This window comes from Diadema setosum, chromosome 2 (genome assembly GCF_964275005.1).
Source record: "Diadema setosum chromosome 2, eeDiaSeto1, whole genome shotgun sequence".
NCBI lineage: Eukaryota > Metazoa > Echinodermata > Echinoidea > Diadematoida > Diadematidae > Diadema > Diadema setosum.
In genome coordinates this window covers 4,121,197-4,135,976 of record NC_092686.1, presented here as the reverse complement: position 1 = coordinate 4,135,976, position 14,780 = coordinate 4,121,197, and the positions used below count along the sequence as shown (strand labels likewise).

The window sequence follows — 14,780 nt, the reverse complement described above, 5'->3', positions numbered from 1 at the left end:
AGTTCCTCAATTTCCTTTCTGTCAATGCCCTCTCCTATAATCGTGAGGTAAACTTTAGTGAGGAGATGGAGCGACTCGATGGAGCAACTTGTACCCCAGGACATGATGCAGAGATGCCAACTTTTATTCTTTCTTCTTTTTTTTTTGCAGTATTTTGTACCGTTATTTTTTGTTTGCTTGTTTGTTTGTTGTTGTTTTTTTCTACCAAAAATATTGCAAGTTTCTTTGAAAACATTGTTTTTCCCTAAGTGTATTACTTTTTTTTTTTTTGATTATTAGTATTAGTATAATTTTTTCCTCTGGAACATATATATATATATATAAATATAATCTCTTGGGAAAAATTACACCTCTGTAGAGGCAATATCTCTATAATTCTGTACCTAGTATATTGCACATTAACTCGTATGATATGACCGCATGCTGATTGTTTCATTCTATTGCAGATCGTACGTATATAGCTATAGACTGGAAAGAAAAAGCCAAGGAGAAATTCTACAGTGAATCAAAAGCAGAGGTTAGTCAGTGGAAGTCAATGTGGCAGAGCTCTTTTTTTTTTATCAAGGTGGAAGATGAATTAGTATTTTTGAAAAAGTGGAGTCAAATTTGAAATAAATGTTGGATGGTTCAGGAATTGGAGTTTATGCGAATCAACCAGATGAATTGAAGATTGCTCTTTTATTGAGCATATCTTGGTTTATTTTCTTCCCTTTAATTTTAAAACTTAAAAGAATTAAAAAAAAAAAAATTTCCTTGCACCAGCTGTCTATTCTATACTTGCAAATAGTTTGATATATATATCTCATATGCAACTATAGATACAGCTTTAGGGAGACATTATATGCTCATAATTACTATATTAAGGAGACACTTGATCTGAGGGGGACAATTTGTGTCTCCTTAACGTTTGAAACTATATCATATCCCATTTAATCACATGCTTCACTGCTGACCTTGCTTATCTACACAAGGTCTTCCTAAAGTTGGATCTGGTGAATACTGTGCTTTCCTCACAGAAATGATATTTTATTATACAACACCTAAAAAGAATGAAGCTATCCAATTTGTTGATTGTCTATCACGTGACATTTAGGTAAAATTTAGTTCCATTGCACGCTGTGGCTTTCAACTGTGCAATTTTGTTTGAGCAAATATGGATTAGTGCCTGGCTGACGTCACACATTTTCATTAACTCCCGTGTTTAACTCACGATTGACTCGAAGTTTTTGTTCCATTGCACAGCTCTCATGTCACAAGAAACAAACATTTGCTGCGTACGTACATAACACAGTGACTGTGACTGTGGCTGCTCATTCGTCTTTCACAGAAAATGATCGCCATTTCTGTGCTAAATTCAGGAATCTGTGTGGACCACATCTGTTGATGGTCGAGGTGTTGTATAAAACAAATAGTGTATGGTCTTTACTGGTGCAATGGAACAAGATTTGCACTCGGTGAAAGATGAGGGGCACTATTCAACTCAGCTTCGCCCGTTGAATAGAGCGCCCCTACCTTTCACTTCGCGTGAAATATTGTACCATTGCACTCATGACCATTCACTGTTTGTTTACTGTAAAAGTGAATATTTTAGTGTTGTTGTTTGTTTGTTTTTGCGCTCAGCTGTGTAAGATAGTTTCTCATGTTTTTAGATTTCGCGAAATCAAGACATGAACGACTGGAACATACATATAGCAAGCGAAATATTCATATCCTTTTATTTCCACACAGTTTTCTGGTTGCAATTTCAACTCCGCAGAAATTTTCACTTTTATATTACCTCACTTGATCCATTTTCCCCTCACAGGACTTGGAAACCCACGAAAGCGTGACTCAACGGAGTGTGTCAAGGAAGCAACAGGTGGACCTGAGTGAGTGTCTCAACCTCTTCCTGACTGAGGAGATCTTGGAAAAGGAAGACTCGTGGTGAGTAGATGACAGACAGGGCCTTCCAGGTCACAGATCAGCCTTATAGGTGACCTGTCACTGCAAAAGGTCTGATAAACAGGGTTCCTGTGATCATGGAAAACCTGGAAAAGTCGTGGAGTTTCGAAAATGCTTTTCTAGGCCTGGAAAAGTCACGGAAAATGCAGAATTGTAGATTACATCATGGAAAAGCCATAGACATTTAGAAATGTGTATATTTTTTGCCTTTTAGCGATATTATTTTTTGCATTTTATTTTTGAGGAAAACATTCCACACTGTCACACTGTACACACTGTCACTTTACTTGGACACTACTATCTAATAGTAGATTTTCATTTATCTACCACTAATGTCTTAGGTTTTCTTGAAGTTATAGCCTGGAAAAGGCCCTGGATTTCTAGAATTGTAACATGGGAAAAGTCATGGAAAGTCATGGAATTTATCTATGTTAAAAGATGTAGGAACACTGCAATATTATTAATATTGTTATTATTCTAATACTTGTTCTTGTTCTGTGTTGGATAATGTCAGTAATGAATGAAAAAACTTGCTCCAAAGGGATAATGCCTCAGCGCGACATGGTGTGAAGTCTTTCTGTTCGTGGTCCTCTCTGCAGGTACTGTCCAGCCTGCAAAAAACACCAGCAGGCCACCAAGAAGTTTGACTTGTGGAAGCTACCCAAAGTACTCGTCATCCACCTCAAGCGTTTCTCCTATAACCGATTCCTCCGCGACAAGCTCGATACCATGGTCACCTTTCCCATGGAGTGAGTTTTCTTTTTTATTGGAGGGTGTCTACCCAGTTATGCTTGTAATAACATTTGTTTGCTTGTTTGTATTTATTCAACCAACCAATTCATTCAGTTGAAACTGACTCTCTTGTAGTCCAAAGTCGTGGCATCATTGTAAGGGAGCCTCTCAGCAAATTCATAGTATGTCGTGTTTACATGCCTGTATGTCTAATCTGAAAACATACTTGTTCAGTGAATATTTCAAGTAGCTCATTGGCATGAGAGCCCCCATGTTTTTATCTAGGAAGGGATGTTTTCTCACTTAGATATATTAAATTCAATTTTGTCATTAAAAAATCATATTTAGCACATTATGATGTCACTGTGCCTCAAAGTGTGGAACTTCCTACAAATTCTCAGAAATATCATAATATGTGCGTGATAACAACACACATTGTTTCTTACCCAGCCGTCAGTAAATCTGTTTTTTTTTCTCTCTCTCTCTCTCTCTCTCTGTCTCGTAATCTCTTTTCTCCAGGAATCTAGATATGTCCAATTTTGTCAAATGTCCAAATAGTGGTCCCTACGTGTACGACCTTGTGGCAGTAAGCAATCACTATGGAGGAATGGGCGGGGGACACTGTAAGTATTATTGACTCCTCATGCAGTGTTGCCTTGATGCAATGTAGTCTGAAGAAGCTGTTGTGGTTCTGTGGACAAGGCCATGGACTTTAAATCACAAGGTCCCTGGTTCAAGTCCCCTGGCTGCAGCGGTTGTGCCCCTAGGCAGTGCACTATGTCTTCACTGTATAGTCAACTGGAGGGGGCTTTAAACCCATGGTCCTGTGCTTGCTTGTTTATAAGCATCATTTTTCTTTCTACCTTGCGGCAATGATTAGCTCAGAGTTGAAGCAAGTAACTGATTGTGTGTTATTTATTTCTGAAAATAATATTGTGTTACTACTTGTTCGAGGAAGAAAACAAAGGTTGGAAAAATGTCATGTAAGTAAGCAAACCATTTCCGAGGGTTTCATCGACAAAGTGTGGCAGAAAGAACGTAGATCTTGTAACAAGCTCAAATTCAAAATATGCGTTGTGGTCATATAATTTGACTCAGAGAACGATTTTACCATCAGTGAGGCTGGTCATGCATGAGGAAAATTATAGCTGTGGAAATAAAGTTGTGAAGTGGTTTGTTATAATTGTCACCTTTATGCAGTCACCTTCGTCAAAAAATCTCTCGTCAGGATTGAGTTATCATTGCACATGAAGTTGATTCCTCTTATATCACCCAAGAAGAGGAAAAAAAAGAGGAATTCATTGTTTTTTTGTCAGCACTTGTTGACAATCCTTCCTTCTTTTTAGTTGGTGCATCATGCTATCTATGTACGTAAAATCATGTGTGACCCTCAAGTACTTGAAAATGGTATAATTCTGTCAGCTTATGGTAAGCCACATACTGTTGAATGCAATAGTGCGTATAATGATAAAATTGTGTTGTAATGATGACATTAGAATGATAGAATGTGACATATGATATGCTAATACAGATCCAAATATAAAGAGTTATACTAGTGACTTTGTGTATTAAAGGTAGGGGATACCTTTTACAGAACTCCCAAAATGCAGCAAAACATTAAATATGAACCTCAGGGGACTTGTTTAGGCCACTGCTTAGAAATTTGGAAGTCAACAGTTATCTACAATTTGAATAATGCACAAAACTCAACTACTCAGTAGTTCTGTGTGTCAGCCACACTTAAGCCTTTTTGTTGCAGTCTTCTGTATTTTTTTTTATCTATAAACACAAATCTAAAAGTATAAGAGCTGATGTAATAACATATAGAGTGTGTGGCAATAATGTATATAGAAATGTTTGTAAGTTTTGATGAACTTTATTAACAAAATATACATGATGGACACACATGCAGTGCATGGGTCTGCAAAGGTAGCCTAGTAAATGTACTGGAATTTACGGTGAGCCCCGAAAAGAATTCAATTCAAAATCTAATGGTCAATAAAAATGTACTAAATGTTACCTTCCACTTTCAATACTTGATGGGAGTTTCTAAAATGATACTCTCTTCAACATACCACTGTGTTTATACAACTCTTCATTTAAGGCATGCAAATGGGATTCCCTACCTTGAACCTTATAGGATAAAGTGGAAAGAAACCTTTGGGTTGTCTAATTACTGCATTACCTGGTACATTGAACAAAGCCTCTGTTCTATCCATTTTTCTCCCACCCACTGCAGACACTGCATATGCCCAGAATGCATGCACGCAAAATTGGTACTATTTTGATGACAGCTCTGTGTCAGATGCTAGCAGGGACCAAGTGGAGGTAAGTTGACTCAATATTGAAGATTTTAGCCATGGAAGTGAGAAGATTGAAGTGATGACCCCTGTGTGCTTCTCATATGTAGAGTTTGACATGGATCTTATCGGCATACTGCCTTGTTAGCTCACCTATTGCGATCGCCCTTCGTCCGGCGTCCTGCGTGCGTCGTCCGTCGTCGCGTCGTGCGTAAACTTTTTACATTTTCATCTTCTTCTTGAAAACCCAAAGACTGATTTCCATCAAACTTGGCAGGTAGCATCCCTAGGGGGTTAGGAACTCAATTTGTTAAAATGGGCACCATGCCCCACCCAGGGGGCCCCCAGGGGGCCCAAACCCCCCAAAATGAAGGAATCTGTAAAAATCTTCTTCTCTAGAACCAGAAGTGATAGAGCTAAGTTAATACTATGAGTTAGTACATTGATGACTGTAGTTTCAAGTTTGTTCATGGCAGAATCAGGGGTGCCCCCTTGGGACCCAGGGGAGGGGGGTGGGGAGCGGTCCTAATGGGGCCTAAATTGCACATTTTCATCTTCTTCTTGAGAACTCCATGACCCATTTTCACCAAACTTGGCAGGTAGCATCCCTAGGGGGTTAGGATCTTAATTTGTTAAAATGGGCACCATGCCCCACCCAGGAGGCCCCCAGGGGGCCCCAAACCCCCCAAAATGAAGAAATCTTTAAAAATCTTCACTAGAATCAGAAGTTATAGAACTAAGATAATACTATGAGTGAGTACATTAATGACTGTAGTTTCAAGTTTGTTCATAGTAGATCCAGGGGTGCCCCTCTTGGGGGCGGGGGGTCCAAATTGGGGCCTGAATTGTACATTTTCATCTTCTTCCTGAAAACCTCATGATGGATTTTTGTCAAACTTGGCAGGTAGCATCCCTAGGGGGTCAGGATCTCAATTTATCAAAATGGGCACCATGCCCCACCCAGGGGGCCCCAGGGGCCCCCAATCTCCCCAAATTAAGGAATCTTAAAAAATTTGGGCCCTTTTTTTTATTGTACATTTTCATCTTCTACTTGAGAATGCCTGGTCAAATTTTAGTAGAGCTGTGAATAATTTAGATTAGTGACTGCGTGAAAGGTGAATTTGCGATACTCGGGTGAGCGCTAGACCCGCGGGTCTCTTGTTGTGTTTATGGTTGCTATACCTTTTGACTAAGATGTGATTTTGTCATGTATAATAGGGCCATCGGCCGTGAGATGTCAAAAATTTTGGAAAATTGGCAAATTAAACAAAAACATGAAAAGAGCTGTATCTTTTCAAAACTTTGAACATGATTTACTAGAAAAAATGTTGCATGTACTTGGATTATTTTGCCAACTCACAAACACCATCCTCACAGCATGTACCAGATTATTTCCCTTCTGTTCGATAGGCTTGTTTTCTCCCAACTCAGATTGCATGCATCAAAGGGATCGTACAGCTTTGGTTGAGTCCTAATTCAGGTTTCTAACATTTTTGGTGAGATAATGAGAAACCTCTTTTGAAATATGAATGAGCATGTAATTCTATGAGGAATTCAATATTTATTTGATGAAAATTGGTTTTGAAATGGCTGAGATATCCAAAAAGAGCGTTTCAGATAAAGTGTGGGACCCACACTTTATAACGATTGCTTTGTTTTACTTTGTTTTTGGATGTTTCAGTCATTCCAAACCAGATTTTCATCAAATAAACTTTGAATTCCTCTTAAAATGGTATACTCTGTCCTATATCATAGGTGTTTTCTTGGTATCTTGCAAAAAGTTAAAAGCCCAATTCTCATTTCCACCAATACTGTACCATCCCTTTAATGAGAAGAGATCTAGCCAAGGGTACACTGCAGTTTACAGAACAGTTGTGAGCCTGTCGGTGTTTGTTTGTTTGTTTGTTTTTAATAGAAAGATGATCGCAAGAATGTTGGCGCCAGCATTATGGCCATTAACGTTTGGACTTTGCTTTGATGTTGAAATGCTGGCCATGAAACATCAATTAGATTGTGATTACAAGTTTCTCTCATAGCATTATGTCAGACAACTGACTGGTAGCTTGCAGTGCAATTGTACTTATGATAAGTAAAGAACGATATATTCTGAAGTTGCATCTGTCCAAGTTTTACTTGGGAATGCCTTATGTACTCTCATTTTCTTTCTCACGTAGTCCAAGGCAGCGTACGTCCTTTTCTACCTCCAGAAAGACAGTATTGAAGAGTTCAACAGTTCTCTGTCGCAAACCATTGCGAGGCGGGGCAAGGAGATGGAGGAGAACGGGGAAGATGAGAATGAGGTTGCCACGGATACCAGCGAGAGGAAGCTGCGAAGTCATACGGGGGCGAGGAGTAAACGGCACAATGCTGGACTTTCCGACAGCGAGGAGGAGATGGAAACGAATTGATGAAACTTACCCGAACCATCGAATTGACCTATACCCCTCCTCTCTGCCATTACTGCAAATCGTCGTGTCTGTTCATCACTTCCGTGCTGGGCCTGGAAAGTGGATTGAAGCGGAAGTTTGGGACTTTTTTTTTTCCGCTCCTGAGCTACAACAGTTGTCTTCATTGGCGTTGAATGAAGAGTGGCAACAAGAGTTTCTAGGAAAGGTGGCATTACAAAGGAACACCAAGATGCATGCACCTGGGTAGTTGGGAAAATATGTGTTGCATTGCTAGATTCTAGCGAACAGTATGCTTCTTTTTTCTTTCTTTTATTGTGGAACAGAGGAAAGCCATTGTTGGGGGGGGGGAGGGGGATAACACTCATCGAGCTCATTGATCAGTCTGTGGCTAATGCAAGAATCTCAATCAAATGCACTAATTGCTTGTACAATGTCCAGTGATTTGCTGCTTACTGGACGAAAGGGCAAGCGTATCAGATGTCAACGTCCCCTCCGTGGTGAAATGATATGTATATGTTAGCTCTTGATAGAAATGATTGAAATCCTACTGGAATAACCCAAATTTGTTTCATTATGAATTTTATTTAATGTCAAAGTTCATAGCAAGTGGCAAAGAGAAGAGCATGGAGCTCTTGTTTGAGGAGTGTGATAAGCGGCAGGGAGAAGTAGAGAACCGATGTGTAGACCACAGTATGCATTCATGTATAATGTGTGTGTGTGACCTGTTCTACCAGAGAGAGAAAGAATAGCTGTGGGGTTTTGCCCACCTTATCATTGAAGTAATGTTTACCTGAGTGGCGAATGCATGTCTAATTTATTACTTAGTCTGTACATGAATATTTTCATGAGAAAAAGCACAATGTCCCATTCTTAAAAGCATGAAGTTAAAGTGTATATCATATATATATTTTTTTTTCTAGGAAATTCCCTTTTATCAGTATAGTTTATTTCACACCAAGAATACTCTTCATGTAAGATGAATAGTATCATTATTACGTATTGTAAGAAAGATAAAATTAATGATTGAGACATCGATACTGTCATTTCTATATAAAGTGTAGAGCAAACAAACCACCAAAACTGTAACATCTTTAGTCCCTTCGGAACAAAATGCATATTCCAATACTGGATGTTGGGAAATATATTTTACATATACTTACAAATACAAGGGAAGTAGCGCAGACCAAGATGTGTAAAATCTTGCATAATACTTGCAAACAAGGTGGAGGTTAACATTAGTGCAGGAATGCCTATTAATGCTTACTGACCTGCCCAGTAAAAAGCTAATTAAAAAGGAGTAAAAATGCAGAGTATTGAGTCAAGCGCAACAATTTGCTTGAGTTATGTTAACTCCTTTTCATCTTGACTCAACACTCAAGTTTAACTTTTGTCAAGAGTTTCCCACACACCGTTAACAGAAAATAAAATTTCTGACTGGTGGAATGAATTTAATACAGATGATTTATGAACTGTTTCTTTTTTTATCCTTTCTTTCTGTTTTTTGTTTTGTTTTGTGTTGTTTTTGTGGGGGTTTTTTTTTGGGGGGGGGGGGCTGTCAAGGGATAGAGAACAAAGGGTCTTCCCAACTTCATCACCTTTTGTGGGGGCAGCTAGATTATCTAATGCATTACTCTGACATTATAACAGTGCATGATATCATGTGAAATATGTGTTCAGTGTGAGCAGCAACATACCACTTTCAAGGATTATGAGACCCTCTTATGTCCAGTACATATGATGCTTCTTGGTACAAGACTAAGAACAGTGTGAAATGGGGGCGGCAAATGCTACCAGCTATGCCACTGTTCCCTCTGTACTCTTCAAACCTACCTCTGTTGCATGTTTTCATTTCACCCTAAGGCCCGAATTCACGAAGGTGGTACAATGGAAGCCATGGTTTAAACCGTGGACAAAAACCATGGAGCGCCAAGTGTGGCACGGAATATTTCGTCATAAAATTGGTCATTTCGTCGACAAAATGTTTGTTTCATAAACGAAATTATCATTTCGTGGACGAAATGTTCATTTAGTTACGAAATGTTGTCATTTCGTTACAAAATAATCATTTCACCGACGAAATGACTGATTTCGTAAGGAAATATTCCATTCGACACTTGGCGCTCCATGGTTTTTGTCCATGGTTTAAACCATGGTTTCATTTGTACCACCTTCGTGAATTCGGGCCTAAGAGTTTAACTCCTTCATTACCACTACTAGTCTCTGTGTGTGTGTTGATGGAATTGTAGGGATGCTGGTCTGGGGAAGGATTAAGATGAACAACTGGGTATCCTTCACAAAAGTTGATGCACTTTCTTCTATTTAGGTGAATTACTCTTCAGTGAGACATGAGAAGCATAATGTTGTTGGGGTGACAAGACCTCCTATCTGCAATTTTGGTGAAAATGACATTTTTTTGCATTAATGGTCAAATAATCACTGAAGTGATGTCCTGTCGAAATCCTAGATGTCTTACCTCAAAAATGAGGCCACCACGGCATGTCAAAGGAATGTCTATCCCATTGGATACAGTGCTTTGGCTGTCATGTTTTTTTGCTCTCTTGAACATTTGACATTTTGTAGATACGAGGTCTTGGGCGACGATAAGTAGTTCAGTTTGATTGTAACATCCTACAATTTAAATCTGTTTTGGAATGTGGCATTGCCTCGTCCACAAGTTTTAAATTCTAGCGCGACTATAAAGTGCACTGATGCAAGATCTTAACTCAATGTAATGTGGGAAAAAAGACAAGAGGGTACATGTAGAATTCAGTGTGTGATCCTAGTATTCTCAGTTAGTATATCAATATGCTTTCTAAAGAATTAATACAGTAAGAAATGCTTAAATTGAATTCCTTGCTAATATTTCTGTGCCTGTCCCATGTTATTGATTGTAATGTATGCTTTTTGTTGAATGCCAGTAGCACAAATTACAAGATTTTTTATTTCAATTATTATTATTATTATTTATGCCTGACCAGAAAACTGAACTATTCTACACTGGTCTGAATTTCCAACAAAATTATATATTGGAGTTGAAACAAGCTTGGATATTCGATCAGAAATGCAGGGGGTGTTTGATGTTGTGAAATCCAGTCTTATAACACAGACTACATGGTGATTTCAAACCGTCTACTGTGATGTCCATTCATTTGAAGTATTGTCCACATTCTGCTGCATGTACTGCAGTGTGCCCTTGTGGTTTTCTGCTTAAAATCTTGTAGAACTATTTGTCATCAAGCAATGTGAAGAAAAACTTTGTTCTGGATACGGTGGATGTCGTCATTAATAGCATTTATACCTTCTTTGCCATTGGTACTATTCACTGAAAAGACTCGCAAGATTGGTTCCTACGGGAGTTTTATCTACAAAACATCAGTGTGTGCAACCAGAATCGACGCGCTGTTAGCTCTTCTCAAATGCTGTGCTGCCCAATTCCTGATGAGCCTTGAATGTCAGTACAAGTTGCATTGTGACCCACATGGATTCCATGTCTCTGTAAGAAGGAACCATTTTTCCTCTGTCAAAGATGAAAAAAGTGCTGATCAATTTTAATACATGCTTGTCTAGCTCATATTTACCCATTCACTTGGTAACATGATGATATTCGTGCAACATAAAAACTGGATGCAATTCACATTACCAATTCTACGCTTTTGTGTGTTATCTTCACTCTGAAGTCAAGTGTATGACTTTAAAAAAAATAAAAAGAAAAGAAGAATGAACATTGAATTAAGAACTAAATATTAGCCAATACTTAAAAGACTGAAATTATGAAGGTACACATTTTGTAATGGAATTATAGTCTTCATGTATCAATATTACCCATTTTGGAGATTATTAGCAAATCACTCCAGTTTGCAGACAGTTACTGCCAAACATTTCAGACCCGAATCATTGATGTGCGCACTGGCTTGGATTTACAGTATTTGATACATTTCCTATTGTACTTTGGACTCTCCATGAGAAATCCTGAGCAAATCTGATGTTACAAACACTTTAGGCCCAGTTACAAACAGATGCGATTATAATGGCGACTCACAATTATGCATTACATTACGATTCAAACCAACTTTTTCCTGCCTAAATTTGAAATAGTGACACAATTCTTGCTGTAGAAGTTTTCTCTTTGTTTCACTATTAAAATTCTTTAAACTTCCTTTTGGGAGGTGGGGAGGAAGGGTTTGAATCATATTTTATTTCATACTTTTGCAAAGGGTTTTTCAGAGAAGAAATCTTAATATACGTATTGCTGCATCTTGTTGTACCAAGTTACTGGCCATGTGTGCACTCAAGTATTTAGCTCTGAAGAAAGCAGTTCAAATGCATCTTCAATGAGAATTAAATATGTTGTCAAGTGACTCGAGGAATAAGCTATCAATAAGAATTTCAGGCTTACAACCTTTGTTCTGAAGGTACGTATGAGATTCAAATTAGTAAGTGAAGCAGTGTAGTACTGTTAGCAGGGGCGGATCCAGAAATTCAGTAAAGGGAAGGTGCCTTTACATATTTAAGTGGGGGCACACGCAACCCCCCCCCCCCCCCATCTTTTTATGCCTCCGCCACGAAGTGGTGCCAGAGGCATTATGTTTTCGGGTTGTCCGTCCGTCCGTCCTTCCGTCTGTCCGTCTGTCCTTCCGTCCGTCTGTCCGTCCTTCCGTCCGTCCGTAATGAATTTTGTGGACAAGGTAACTATCGAAACCTGTTGAGGTATCCTAATGAAACTTGGCATGTATGTGTATTAGGGGGTGAAGTTGTGCCTATCAACTTTTGGGTGCACATGCTCAAGGTCAAAGGTCAAAAGGTCGAGGTCAAATATATAAAATTTCACTATTTCCACCATATCTAGTGAATGCCTGAAGATATTTTCTTGAAACTTAGTGTATACATGTATTACCCAATTAAGATTCTCTGGTGAAAGTTTGAGTCTTGAGGTCAAAGGTCAAAGGTCAAAAGGTAAAGTAAAAATATTAAAACTTCTTTTTTTTCTCCGTACCTTGGAAAATTGTTCAAGGTATCTTCATGAAACATAGTATATACATGTACTGACTGGAAGTGATTATCTATAGAATGTAGGGTTCATGGGGTCAAAGGTCAGGGGTCAAAGGTCAAGTGCAATACTTCAAAATTTTACTATTACCCTCATATTTATGCAATGCCAGCAGGGTTATTTTTTTACACTTGGTGTATGCGTGTGTAACCTAATAGAAATTCTCTGGAAAGTTTTTTTTTTTTCTCTTTTTGCCTCAAAGGTCAAAAGGTCAAAGATCAAGTGAAAGTGCTGAACTAACTTTTTCCTCCATATCTCGGAAGTGGCTCAAGTTACCTTGAAACTTAGTACATATTATGCATTTTCTACCTGAAAGTAATTATCATGAATTTTAGGGTCAAGGGCCAGATGAAAATGGTAACAATTTACTATTCAATTCAGAAATTGCACTTTTTCTCCACACCTGTACCTTGAAAATTACTCAATGCCTAAATGTATGAATGGGTCAAAGTCAAGTTAAAGTCCTTAAATCCCTAGATACATGCTCTCCTATTCATCCAATTAAACCAACGTCAAGGAAGGTGAACATTCAACACATTTGTGACAAACTTGTCATTCCAATATTTTTCCAATTTTGTGAAAATGTAATCACACAGTGTCCACATGTACTATCTAGACCTATTGGGAAAATCATGCATTATGGCGGAGGCATACCAGTCGCCAAAGCGACATTTCTAGTTTTATTTTTATTTCTTCTGTTTTAACACAAAATAAAGAGGGGCGTGCGCCCCCCTCTGGGTCTGCCACTGGTTAGTACTGTAAGTCATCATGTAACGATGGCCTGTGTGCACTCTGCTCTTAACCAGCAGCAAAACATTACAACTGCTGCAGGAATGGAAAGTTGGACACCTGTAATGATGTAAAGCTTTTGGAGCAGCCTTTGCCAGATCAGCCTAAATCTTGAACTTTTGAAGTTAGCAAAATCAAAAATAATAATAATAATGATAATAACTTGGAAAACATATCGCATTTACAGTCCTTCACGGTATTGCTCAGAAATTAAATCCTAATGCTTGAGGCATCCCCAATCAGAAAAAAAAAAGGAGTTTTGGGACTTTGCTACATTGGAAATAAGTTTGCCCCCCCCCCCCCCCCCAAAAAAAAAAAAAAAAGAAAAAGAAAAAAAGATGGTGCATTATAACAAGGTATATTCAAGAGTACAGTATAATTGATTTGGGGTGTCAAATGGTTGAGTGTGACATAACAAAGTAATATTTACTCATGTCGGCACACACATCTATGCCAAATGTTCTTTCAGAACTTATTTATTCTTTGTCAGATGAATAAATCCTTTCTTCTGAAATTGCCTCACAAACACACACAAAAAAAGTAAAGTGAGAATATTTCCTCCTCATTTGTTGATAAGAAAGCTGTGCTGTCCACCGCCATCTTACTTTCATCAATTCTATAAGCTGCTTCCCCTGTACTATACAGCTGTTTGTGATCTTCAGAGAATATCCAGTGGATTTTGTCGGTAAAAGGTAACATGTGGCTTATCAAAAAACAAACAAAAAACATCTGAATAAGCTGTGTTGTGAACTTGCAAAGTACATTTTTTTCAGAGCCCATGCATTAACTCGCAACACTTGCATATATTTGTACTACTACCACTGGTGCATTGTCATTTCTTACATTGTAAAATCATTAAAGGTGGCTAAAATTCATTGGCATTGCAAATTAACCTCTTGTAAGCAGAATACAGTGTATTTCTCGGTACAGTGTCACTTAACTCTATTTATTTGTTTACATGTAAAAAAAGAAAATGGATTAAATAAAAGAAATATAAGTGCAATTAAATGATCAAGTGGGTAGCTCATTAAGACAAACCTGAGATTCTAGTCCTTTGCAGTGATCTTCTGTTCTGTCCAGCTTCACTGTTTTATTCATTTGACATACATTTCAGTGTGCTTGTGCTGTTGTTGTTAGTCCCACATATACCTAGTCCAGTTTGTAGCTGCTCCCAAAAGTAATCATTATAGGCCTACTTGTGTTGGTCACTGATCAAAAGGATCATCAGCACCATGAGTCTTGGGTCCTACACAACATCAATTTGTTGGTCTTTCAGCCCTTGGGTTGATCGCCGTCGTACAGGGGAACCCTTTTAAAACAAACTTTGGTGGCCAATGAAATTTCTTTGTTTTAAAGGGATGTCAGTTTTCAGGCGAAAACCTCAATGCAAGCCCTGCTGGTAGCAGTGTATCGAAGTTCAGAGCCTTTGGTATACAAAGTAGCTTCATGCAGAGCTACCAAGTCTCACGCATTCTGCGCGAGACTCAAGCATTTAGGGTCTGTCTCACGATCTCACGCATGGCACCCATTTTTCTCACGCATCTGGTGAAGTCTGCAATTTGG

At 38.5% G+C, this 14,780-nt stretch overlaps 1 protein-coding gene across 1 annotated transcript in view; it reads left to right on the top strand.

The window, feature by feature from the left end:
- The window catches only part of LOC140239057 (ubiquitin carboxyl-terminal hydrolase 4-like), a 34,941-nt gene extending 26,042 nt beyond the window's left edge, over positions 1-8,899 (top strand). Inside the window, exons 17-22 of the mRNA XM_072318956.1 lie at positions 447-517; positions 1,805-1,923; positions 2,541-2,690; positions 3,193-3,296; positions 4,913-5,001; positions 7,148-8,899. Of these exons, the coding sequence (XP_072175057.1) occupies positions 447-517; positions 1,805-1,923; positions 2,541-2,690; positions 3,193-3,296; positions 4,913-5,001; positions 7,148-7,381 (767 nt within the window). The 3' untranslated portion in view covers positions 7,382-8,899. The remainder of the gene's footprint in view (positions 1-446; positions 518-1,804; positions 1,924-2,540; positions 2,691-3,192; positions 3,297-4,912; positions 5,002-7,147) is intronic.
- Positions 8,900-14,780: the final 5,881 nt, after the last annotated feature.